Source organism: Pelodiscus sinensis, chromosome 4 (genome assembly GCF_052426305.1).
Source record: "Pelodiscus sinensis isolate ZL-2025 chromosome 4, ASM5242630v1, whole genome shotgun sequence".
In the NCBI taxonomy this organism is placed as follows: domain Eukaryota; kingdom Metazoa; phylum Chordata; order Testudines; family Trionychidae; genus Pelodiscus; species Pelodiscus sinensis.
This window is the reverse complement of record NC_143055.1, coordinates 12522797-12534888: the sequence shown is the minus strand read 5'-3', so window position 1 is coordinate 12534888 and position 12092 is coordinate 12522797. Positions and strand designations below refer to the sequence as shown.

General features: G+C 49.5%; 1 protein-coding gene across 1 annotated transcript; it reads right to left on the bottom strand.

The window, feature by feature from the left end:
- Positions 1–3608: 3608 nt before the first annotated feature.
- Positions 3609–4984, bottom strand: LOC149524487 (uncharacterized). The gene is made up of 2 exons (XM_089777640.1): positions 4553–4984; positions 3609–4192 (listed from the first exon to the last, which is right to left on the bottom strand). The coding sequence occupies exons 1-2, from the start codon at positions 4944–4946 to the stop codon at positions 3645–3647; spliced, it is 942 nt and encodes a 313-aa protein (XP_089633766.1). The 5' UTR covers positions 4947–4984; the 3' UTR covers positions 3609–3644.
- Between the last annotated feature and the right edge of the window lie 7108 nt (positions 4985–12092).

Below are 12092 nucleotides of genomic sequence, written 5' to 3'. Positions count from 1 at the left end.
TGCAGACTGTTGGGTGTGGCTTTGGCATCAATTCCCATCCCTCCAAACTACCAAGGGAAGTGGTGCTTTCTCCATTTCTAGACGTCTTCCAGTGAAGACCAGATGCCTTGTTGGAGTGTGCTTTAGTCCAAAACTCACTACTTGCCATAATGGGAGGCTGTGACATGTTATGGGGTCAGATTAGCTGATCTAATTGTCTCTTCTGGCCTTCAAGGCTACAAAGCTCTACAAAACTGTGTGGCACACTGAGCAGCCCCTGATAGTTTCATGTGTAACCTGCTTGATCCCCAGAACTCACACTGAGTGAGTGGGGAGTGACACAGAGAGAGCAACTCAAACATCCCAAAGGCTATGTCTAGACTGCAAGCCTCTTTCGAAAGAGGCTCTTTCGAAAGATACTTTCGAAAGAGCCTCTTTCGAAAGAGCGCGTCTAGACTGCACGCGGAATTTCGAAAAAGCAAGCCGCTTTTTCAAAAGAAAGCACCCAGTGAGTCTGGATGCTCTCTTTCTAAAAAGCCTGTTTGCTTTCAAGAACGCCTTCTTTCGAAAGAGCACTTTCGAAAGAAGGCGTTCTTCCTCGTGGAATTAGGTTTACCGCCGTCGAAAGAAAAGCCGCGTTCTTTCGATTTAATTTCGAAAGAACGTGGCTGTAGTCTAGACGCAGGTGAAGTTTTTTCGAAAAAAGGCTACTTTTTTCGAAAAAACCCCTGAGACTGGACATAGCCAAAGGGGCTGGCCAGGGGCAGGAATCGGGGATGGTGGTGGCAGTAACATCACAATGGCCTTTTGAGGCACCTTATCTTATTGGTTAAGGGAACTCTGGAGGGGCTGATCTCACAGAGAGTCCATGACAACAGCCAGGTAAGGAAGAGGCAACCTCTGAGAGCCCCATGGCTTTGCTACTGGGAGTCTCCTTCTTAAGACTTCTCTTTGAGGACTGAGAGAATTCAGGGTCACATATGGGTGTAGAAGAAGGAGCTCTTCGGAGTTTTCTTCTCTCCCACTACTCATTTTGCAAAAAGGCAGACACCCCTGCAGTGAAGGGAAGAACCTCCAACAAGTTTATTAGCTATGCAGACTGATCCATCTATAGCCAGCAAAATTCAAGGCTCAGAAAATAAAACCAGGTTAAGGTGGAAGAATTATCTTCCCACCTCATCTTTTGTCTCTTAGAATCAGTGGGGTCATTGGGGGTTGTCTTTTACACATTTCCTTTTTCCTGCTTCTCTCTCTCCACTGGCAAGTAGGGGGGCGCTCCCTAATCTTATGGTGGGAAGCCCTCCGAAAAGATGGGAGAGGAAGAGTGCTCTGAGAGTGATCCTTACTGGTGACCACAGACCTTCCTGGGCCAGCTTCAGGGAACCTTCAGACCTCTGCCCCTCAGACTCTCAGGCTATGTCTAGACTGCAGGCTCCTTTCGAAAGAGCCTCTTTCGAAAGCATCTTTCGAAAGAGGCTCTTTCGAAAGAGCGCGTCTAGACTACAATGCGCGGATCGAAAGATCGATCCGCTATTTCGAAAAAGAGCGTCCAGACTGCTGGACGCTCTTTCGAAATTCAAAGCCACCCGGAACTGCTTCTGCCAGGGCATGGGGGCAGCATTTCCTTCCGGGTGCTGCCTGCCTGCCCTTTGCAGAGACGCGTGGTGAGAGGGACACTCCTGAACACCCGTTGCTCTGCTCCTGCAGCTGCCTTTGCTGTCCCTTGAGGAATTTTGCAAGGCATTGCAGTGCTGCTTTGGAGTGCTCAGCTTCCTGGGACACCCCAGCAGCTTTTTTCTTTTGAGGTTTTTCTGCTTGCAGACCCTTATTTTTGGCATGGAGCCAGAGCTGCCCCTGGGCAGGCGATGGCCCCACACCACCATACTGCAGCTGTTGCTGCATCTTCATGACACAGTCATGAGGCTCCTTCCCGAGCTGCTCCCAGACCAGAGGGACGAGGGGTTCCTCCGTCAGGCAGCCGCACTGCCCTTGCCTCCGAACTTTGTCGTGGACAGGCGTGTTTGGAGGTTTGACACCAGTTCTGAATGGTGCGACCGGCTCGTGATGGAGATCTGGGATGACCAAGACTGGCTACGGAACTTCCGCATGAGAGAGACCACTTTCCAGGAGCTGTGTACCTGGCTCGCCCCTGCTCTGCAACGGCAAGACACCCACCTGCGGCCCGCCATCCCCCTGGAAAAGAGGGTCACCATTGCCCTCTGGAAGCTGGCAACCCCCGACAGCTACCGCTCCGTGGGACACCAATTTGGCGTGGGGAGATCTACCGTCGGGGCCGTCTTGATGGAGGTAAGTCATTGTCTGGGGACAGTCACAGTTTGGGGTGGGGGGAAGGGAGACTGTCAGGAAGGGCCAAGTGGAGTGGGAGTGGGAGGGAGCTCCTCCACTCACCCTGAATTGTGGGGGGGGGGGTTCTGAGGAGGGGATTCCTGGGGTGTTTGAGAGAGAAGGTGGGCGGTGGGTTCTCCTCCTAAGACATAAGGCACCCCTTCTAACACTTTGTTGTCTGTCTCGTTCTGCAGGTGGTGAGGGCCATCAATTCGGAGCTGCTCAACAGGCTCATCTGTCTACCGGATCTGGACAGTGTCATGGCCGGCTTTGCTGCCCTCGGCTTCCCGAATTGCGGAGGAGCGCTCGATGGGACACACATTGCCATCCGTGCACCGCCCCATCGAGCAGCCCAATTCATCAATAGAAAGGGCTACTTTTCTATGGTCCTCCAGGCCCTGGTCGACCATCGTGGACAGTTTTCGGACATTTGTGTTGGGTGGTCAGGGCGGGCACACGATGCCCGCATCTTCAGAAACTCGTACCTGTACCGGAGGCTTCAGGCAGGAACATTTTTCCCCCATCGCCAGTTTGCGGTTGGGGATGTGCACATGCCGGTGTGCATAGTGGCTGATGCCGCCTATCCCCTGATGCCGTGGCTGATGAAGCCCTACACCGGCCAGCTGGATGCGAGCAAGGAGCAGTTTAATGCTCGCCTTAACCGGGCTCGCAACCAGGTCGAATGTGCGTTTGGCCGTTTAAAGGGCAGATTCCGGTGCTTGCTCACACGCCTCGACATGGGGGAGACCAACATCCCCGAGGTGGTGGCCGCGTGTTGCGTCCTCCATAACCTCGTGGAGAGGAAAGGGGATGCCTTCCTACCACGGTGGGGGAGAGCTGCTGATGCCCAGGAGAGGCTCTTTGCCCAGCCCCGGACAGCTGCCATCCGCCAGGCTCACCGGTCTGCAGTTGGCATCCGGGAGGCCCTCCGGGAGCAATTCTCCAGTGGAGGCCACTGAGACTGAGTGCACTGAGGGGCTTCTGCCTGGGGACTGGGCCCTGGCCCAATAGAAGCTTCCCTCCACAACCCATCTCCTGACCCAGTTTGGACACATCACTTACACCAGGGTGTGTTTCAAAATAAAATGTTCTCTTTACTTGTTAGGTAATATGTACAAAATTATAAATGTTGCAAACATAACAAAAAATTTTTTCATTTTTGTTGTTGCCAAACTATATACAATAAAGAAACAGTTCGTTTAACTCTTTGTTTGTGCTTTATAACTGGGGTGATGGGGGTGATTGAAACCTGGAGGGGGGAAGGGGACTGGAAACCTGGAGGGGGGAAGGGGACTGGAAACCTGGAGGGGGGAAGGGGATCAGGTTGAACGGGGATTGGCAGATTTCCCTTTCCTGCCTGGGCCTCGTGTTTGGGGTGCTCCCCGGCTACGGGATCGGGTGATGCACCTGTTGGTTGGCTGGCTGCTGGGGTGCTCTTGGGACGTGGAAGCCTGGGGGTGAGGAGGGCCAGGGGGAGAGAGGGGCTGGGGAACTGGGGGGGCTGGGGGAGCGGGAGGTCCAAGGGGGGAAAGGGATGCTGTTGTGGAAGGGGGGTTTGGTGGGGTGGGGTCATGGGGTGCTGGAGGAGCAGGACCAGGCACAGCAGCAGGCAAGGCGCTGCCCTCCCTCAGGGTGCTGTACAGGACCGTGCGCTGCAGGACCAGCTCGTTCATGAGCCGATCACGCCAGCGCTCCTCTGCCTCCGCCCTCTGTCGCAGGATGGAGTTCTGCTCCTGCACAGCCTCGACGTGCTGTCTGAGGATGTCCGCGTAGACACGCCTGTGTCTGCGGCTCCCATGTCCCCGAGATGGAGATGGAGATGGAGGTGGGGCTGGGGTGCTGCGGCCCTCTTCCACGGCTGGTCCGGCTGTGGAGGAAAAGAAGAAGACACAATCAGTCCTATAAACTGGACTCTGTAGCACTGAAAATACTAACAGGATGGTTTATTAGGGGATGAGCTTTCGTGGGCCAGACCCACTTCCTCAGATCAGAGTAACACGGCTACATTTCTATCACAATCAGTCATGTGTGCAACAGCTGTCCAAAAGGGCATGCCCTCTCCCTTGAGACAGGGGAAGCAGACATTCTGAAGGTCACACTGTGTGTGTGTGTGTGTGTGTATGTGACCAGGGCATCAGCCTGAGCATGGCAGGTTTCCCTTGTGCATCACCCACTGTGCACCCACCTACCTCCCCCCCCGGGTGTGACACAACCTCACTGTACTCACCTGCTGCTTCCTCTCCTGCGCCAGATGACGCCTGGGAGGCCTCAGAGGTCTGGGTGACTGGCTCCACGGTGGTGAGGGTCGCCGTCTCCTCGCTGTCCTCCTCTTCCTCTGGGACCATGTCCCCGTCTCCAGACTGCTGTAGCTCCCGCTCTGGAGCGTCCACCACGGGGTCTGCCAGTCCGGACTGCACGAACCTCCGTGGTGTGCGTGCTTCTGCACTGCCACCCAGGATCTGGTCCAGCTCTGGGTAGTAGGGGCAGTAGTGGGGGGCTGCCCCAGACCGGGAGCTCTCCTCCCTGGCTTTGGCGTAGCCCTGCCGCAGCTCCTTTACCTTGGACCGCACCTGGTCCTGGGTGCGGGGGTAGTGGCCCTTCTGGGCCAGGGCTTCAGCCATGCGGCCATAAATTTCGGCATTTCGCCGCCGGCTTTTGAGGGCCTATAAGGCCTCCTCCTCTCCCCACAGCTCCAACAGGCTCTTGATCTCTGCGCCGGACCAGGATGGTGCCCGGCGCTTGGAGCCCTTGGCTGGGTCCTCAGAAGGCTCGGAGGAAGGGCCAGGACGCTCTTGGGGCTGTGACATGCTGCAGCAAGGTCGCCGTGTGCTCTGGCTCCTTGTCTGCAACAAGTGGCTGTGAGGGTGCGCCTGTCCCTTTAAGGAATGGCTGCAGCCAGGAACCACAGACGTGCAACCCATGGCCCAGATTGTCCACCAGGGCTTCTTCCTGGAGGCCAATTCTTTTGAAAGAAAGGGCTCCCCCCGTCCAGACTCACGTTCTTTCGACGGATCTCCCTCGAAAAAGGCGTTCTTCCTCGTAAAATTAGGTGTACAGCCGTCGAAAGAAAAGCCGCGTTCTTTCGATTTACTTTCGAAAGAACGCGGCTTGAGTCTGGACGCAGGGGAAGTTCTTTCGAAAAAAGGGTACTTTTTTCGAAAGAACCCCTGAGTTTGGACACGGCCTCAGTGTTGATTGCCTGAGTTAGAGGCTTTAGCTGGTCGCTTTCTACTTCATCAGTTTACCTGACAGCTTAGAGAGTTTATAGTCTGTGAGTCTCCTTTTCCTGCAGCAAGAGCGACCTCCTGTCCCCAAGAATCCCTCCTTGCCTCTGATACTTATAAATAGACTCTGTTTCCAAAGCCTCCAACCTGGGTTTTCCTGGTTTACTGAGGTGCATTCCAACCTGATCTCTCTGAACTTTGTAAAGAGAAGTTACTGTACTGTGTTAATGTGTCTCTCTCTGGCTACATGTACACTACAGAGTTTTTCTGGGAAAAAAAGTCATCCTGGAAAAACTCTGACATGTCCAGGGAACTTGTCTGCTCTTCTGAAATTTTTTTGGAAGAGCAGAAACACTCTTTTGGAAGCCCTCCAAACCTTATTTCATAACGGAGAAAGGGCTTTTTCGAAAGAGGAGGTTTTTCCAAAATTTGGCCCAGTGTAGACAGGCCAAATATCATAGAATCATAGGACTGGAAGGGACCTCGAGAGGTCATCGAGTCCAGCCCCCCACCCTCAAGGCAGGACCAAGCTCCATCTACACCATCCCTGACAGATGTCTATCTAACCTGTTCTTAAATATCTCCAGAAAGGGAGATTCCACCACCTCCCTTGGCAATTTATTCCAATATTTGACCACCCTGACAGTTAGGAATTGTTTCCTAATGTCCAATCTAAACCACCTCCCTTGCTGCACTTTAAGCCCATTACTCCTTGTCCTGTCCTCAGAAACCAAGAGGAACAAATTTTCTCCTTCCTCCTTGTGACACCCTTTTAGATATTTGAAAACCGCTATCATGTCCCCCTTAATCTTCTTTTTTCCAAACTAAACAAACCCAGTTCATGAAGCCTGGCTTCATAGGTCATGTTCTCTAAACCTTTAATCATTCTTGTCGCTCTTCTCTGTACCCTTTCCAATTTCTCCACATCTTTCTTGAAATGTGGCGCCCAGAACTGGACACAGTACTCCAGCTGAGGCCTAACTAGTGCAGAGTAGAGCGGCAGAATGACTTCACGAGTTTTGCTTACAACACACCTGTTGATACAACCTAGAATCGTATTTGCTTTTTTTGCAACAGCATCACACTGTTGACTCATATTCAACTTGTGGTCCACTATGACCCCTAGATCCCTTTCCGCCATGCTCCTTCCTAGACAGTCGCTTCCCATCTTGTATGTATGGAACTGATTGTTCCTTCCTAAGTGGAGCACTTTGCATTTCTCTTTATTAAACCTCATCCTGTTTACCTCTGACCATTTCTCTAACTTGCTAAGGTCATTTTGAATTATGTCCCTATCCTCCAAAGAAGTTGCAACCCCACCCAGTATGGTATCATCTGCAAACTTAATAAGCGTACTCTCTATCCCAATATCTACATCATTGATGAAGATATTGAACAGTACTGGTCCCAAAACCAGACCCTTGCGGAACTCCACTTGTTATCCCTTTCCAGCAGGATTTTGCACTGTTAACAACAACTCTCTGACTACGGTTATCCAGCCAATTATGCACCCACCTTATCGTGGCCCTATCTAAGTTATATTTGCCTAGTTTATCAATAAGAATATCATGCTAGACCGTATCAAATGCCTTACTAAAGTCTAGGTATATGACATCCACCGCTTCTCCCTTATCCACAAGGCTCGTTATCCTATCAAAGCCTGTTCCGAAAAAAGAATCAGAAAAAGGTACGCAAATTGTGGAGCACAATTTGTGTACCTTTTTCAGAAAAAGAAGTGTAGTGTAGACATAGCCTCTGTGATTTGTACATCTGTCTGAGAGTCCATTTGTCTATGTATCTGTCTGCAAGTCCATTTGTTCAAGAACTCCTCCTAAAGGTAAGAGCTAAGATCACCAAATTAGGTATCCAACTTTCTCTTATCTTGACACAAGGACAGGCTACGTCTACACTGGCATGATTTTCCGGAAATGCTTTTAACGGAAAAGTTTTCTGTTAAACGTATTTTCGGAAAAAGCGCGTCTAGATTGGCACGGACGCTTTTCCGCAAAAAGCCCCAATCGTCATTTTCGCGATCGGGGCTTTTTTGCGGAAAAGAAATTTCTGCTGTCTACACTGGCCCTTTTCCGGAACAGTTTTCCAGAAAAAGACTTTTGCCCGAATGGGAGCAGCATAGTTTTTCCAGAAAAGCACTGATGATTTTACATTAGATCGTCAGTGCTTTTCCGGAAATTCAAGCGGCCAGTGTAGACAGCTGGCAAGTTATTCCGGAAAAGCGGCTGATTTTCTGGAATAACTGGGCAGTGTAGACACAGCCGCAGGGTTTAGTTGTGTCTGGAATGGGACTGTTTTCCATAAAAGGGAAGGGCCAGAGAGAGGAGGGACGTGATAGTCACTGCTGGGGCAGCAACTGCAGGGGAAAGCTAAAGCAGTGAACAGCAAGTGGCCAGTTAGGGATGGGGCTCCCCATCTTGGCTGTCACTAGTCCAGGTAAGTGGCCTCCATGACCCAAATTCCTCTCCCACTCCCGGCCCTCAGCACGGATTGAGTGAGGAAGCACGGCGGCCCTATCCCCGCAGACCTTCCTCCAGAGCACCACTGGAGCCAGGCATCACGGCCCCAACCTCCCACAGGACCTGCTGGTGGATCCCCCACCCACCAGCACCTCTGGGGCACCCAGAGTGGCCATAGTGGACCAGCCTGCACAGTTTCCTCATTCCCCCTCACCTCCTCCAGGCCAGCCCCTGCGGGCGGGGCCCCTCCCCTGAACCTCCAGTCCCACACAGATCCCTTACCAACCTTTGCCTACCCCAGACCTCCCATCAGTCCCTGCCTGACTTGGGGAACACCAGCGAGATGCCTCCACCCCTTATTCTCTCAGCTGGACCTGGGCAACCCCAGGTAAGTGTTTTAGTTTCTCTATGAGTTAAAAAGCATGTAATTGTGTAACTGCTGAAATTTCAGAGGTTACACGTTTATGCACAGAGAGGGGGAGGCAGTTCGATGGCAGCTGGTTCTGCTCAGGGAACTGGCTTAAAAGTTGGCTCCCTGCTGCCACTTCACCACCACTACACTGCTGCCTTTATATCAGAGGCAGCAGCGTTGGGGAGGGGACCTTGCATGTAACCATGAAGGTTAACCGATGAGCCTGGTGTGTAATCGAGAAGGTGTAACCATGGACATCCCTAGTACAAGTCAGTGCATTAATGTTCTGCACTGATGGGCTGCGAAACCTAGAAAGACTAATGGAGTCACTGAAACACAGAGCTGCAATGGAAGTAATGAAGCGTCACTGAGGGGAGGTTTTTGTACTGGCCTGAATCACTGTGTCAGAGGCCAATTGCTGTACTGTTGACAGTAATAACTGCCAGCATCCTCAGCTTGAAAACTGGTGATTGTCAAAGTGTAGTCAGTGCCAGACCCACTGCCGCTGAACCGGTCTGGGATCCCGGAGGGACGAGAGGAAGAACCATAGAAAATGAGCTTAGGAGCTTGTCCTGATTTCTGTTGGTACCAGGCAATGTTGCTGCTGATGCTTGTACTGGCTTTGCAGTTGATGGTGACTCTGTCTCCTGGAGACACTGCGAGGGATTCTGGCGTCTGGGTCATCACAATGTCTCCACTGGCACCTGTAAGTGAAATTGAAGTGTAAATCCGGCTCTGCCTGTAGTAGTACCGAATAGAGTAAGGCTTTAAATTGCCATAATATTCTTATTTACTGTGATTTTATTTAATATCAAAGCATTTCAGTTCTGTTCTTGATGTAGCTAAAGTGTATGGAGGCGTAAAATGAGAATTTGCGTCTTTTACAAGTCGTTCCTCATTTTGTTCTGATGATGCTCTGTAGCTTATTGTCCATCACTTTGTGCCTTATTTAAAAATTCTAGTATAATACTCACCCTTCATACAGAAAACCAGCACACACATAAGCAGAGTATATGACCTCATCTTGAGAGCTCTCCACTGACAGCTGCTGCTCAGTGTACCATGAGATGTGACATGGAGCCGTTATAACTCCTCTGAGGTACAGGGTAATGCCACTCAGGCATGGATATGCAAAATAAGCATGGATATGCAAACGTCCCTATCACCTGTCCTGGGAGTTGCTTGATTTGGGTGCCTGAAGGCACTGAAGTCTGTGATATTACATTAGCCTTGAGAACAGGCTCTGATTTACTTGTCTTTGGACAGGTCCCTACTGTTCAAACAGTCCTGTTAATAATACACAATGCAAGTCAGGGTGTCAGAATTGGTCCTAATTGATGTCTGTTTTCAGGCTCCACAAAGCGTATGCACGGAGACACTTCTCACTGAATATAAAAGGAAACATGCTTGAAAAGGCAAGAAGGAATCTGGTAGCACCTTAAAGACTAAGGCTACGTCTACACTGGCACCTTTTTCTGGAAATTCTTAAAACGGAACAGTTTTCCATTATAAGTATTTCCGGAAAAAGAGCGTCTACATCGGCAGGATGCTTTTCCGGAAAAGCCCCTTTTCCGGAAAAGCGTCTGTGGCCAATGTAGACGCGCTTTTCCGGAAAAAAGCCCCGATCGTCATTTTCGCGATCGGGGCTTTTTTGCGGAAAAGACTACCGTGCTGTCTATACTGGCCCTTTTCCAGAACAGTTTTCCAGAAAAAGGACTTTTGCCCGAGTGGGAGCAGCATAGTTTTTCCGGAAAAGCAGCTATTTCTTACAGTAGATCGTCAGTGCTTTTCTGGAAATTCAAGGGGCCAGTGTAGACAGCTCGCAGCTTATTCCGGAAAAGCGGCCCAGTGTAGACACAGCCTAACAGTTTTATTATGGCATAAGGTTTCATGAGTTAGAAGTCACTTCACCAGATGCATGAAAGGAAAAAGAAATAGATAGTGGGGATACAGAGATGGGAGTGTTTGCTCTGATGTAACATTCCAATATCTGTATCCCTGCTACAAGTTTACTTTCTCTAGTCTAGAACTCTGTGTCCAGAAACATCCATAATCCAGAATGATTTTACTTAGCCAGATGTCCACTTTCATGGGCATGGCCAAGTTTCCCACTGTTCCATAAAGTTTGTTTACAGCTACCGCTCTCAGTGTTCTGTGCTATTATTTAGCTCCAATTTACTCCTAAATCTCCTCTAACAGCCCAGTAAGCAGTGGAAGTGTTGGTAATTCTCCTAGATAATATTGTCTTTCCGTAGACGGGAAATTTCTCTGGCTTGGAACTGGCAAGGACCCGAGGGTGCCAGACGAGAGAGCTTCAATCTGCATTTGCCACAAAACTAGAGAGGTTTATTCTGTACAGAGTAACTTGGCTACCCCCTGAAGTGGATTCCTTGTTACCTTTTCAAGCATGTTTCCTTTTATGTTCAGTGAAAAGTGTCTCCACACACATGCTCTGTGGAGCCTGAAAACAATCTTCAATTAGGACCAATTCTGACACCCTGACTTGTACTGTTGAGTTCAGTTTTGATATTTTGAAAAGTCCCTGCTCAGTGAGTTACACTGAAGGACAATAAAAAGCTGATTGCTATTTACAAGTGGTGCTGAAAAGAGATCCAGCCCTCTAATAGTCACTTCCTATTGATCATAATCTCACCTCCTTATTAAGGGGCACTTACACAATTTATGTGTGTGACTTGTACTACTCTATAGTGTGTGTACTAGTGAAATTAGATTATCACCCAGTAGAGGACAGGCGTTATCTAATATTGGTTGCCAACAAATGCACGTTTAAACTACTACTACATGGGACTTTTCACAACAGCAATAGTAAGCCATTGTCATGACCAAAGGAATCGCTAACTGCTTAACACCATGGCTGCTGAAACAACACCTACTATCCGGTCCAAGGGCAAAGACGATAATTCTTTTTAAACAGGAAAGACTAATAAAAGCAGTTTTATAAGCACAATTTTGCTGGGTCATTTTTTCCACTTTTAGTGATGACAATAGACACCTGGCCGTGTAACACTGTCAAATCAATACAATCTAACCTCTCTGGATCTCCCAGAAAGTGGAATATCTCAGCACTTTCTAGTCAGCATTCATTGTCAGTGTCATTACTGATTAGAGATTCTGGCAGAATTTTTTTTCATTGCACATTTATTTCTTGCACAGAATGATTTTATACATGCAACAAAGACATTCTCTTACACTGACATTACACCTGAAAATCTGTCGCTGTCTTCAATTTTGTCAGCAATTTTTCAGTGAGATAAGACTGTATTACTAAATTGGCAAGGAAGCCAACTCAGTGGTTAGCAGTTTCCACTTTTCTGCATACATTTTTAACTTATACATTAGGTCAACTTCTGATGTGGTGCTTCTTATCAAAGGAATCTGCTTCCAAAGCCTCCAACCTGGGGTTTTCTGATTTACTGAGTTATGTTCTAACTATCTGAAATCCATAAAGAGAAAGTATTGTACTGTGTAAAACTATCTATCTATCTGAGGAGGGGTGGGGAACCTTTTTTGGGGGTCAAGGGCCGCTTACCCATAGAAAAATCAGTTGGGCCCAGGCTAGTAGATTTTGTGTGCTGCAGCCCCGTGGGGGGAACAGTAGAGGGCTTTAGTACCAGTGCAGGCTTCCCCGTGTTGAGGGGG

Excerpts from the sequence above, each read along its gene's own strand:
- LOC149524487 (XM_089777640.1), bottom strand. The coding sequence starts at position 4,946 with ATGGCTGAAGCCCTGGCCCAGAAGGGCCACTACCCCCGCACCCAGGAC. Across the intron at positions 4,193-4,552 it reads CGCAGGAGAGGAAGCAGCAG|CCGGACCAGCCGTGGAAGAG; the intron begins GTGAGTACAGTG and ends TTTCCTCCACAG.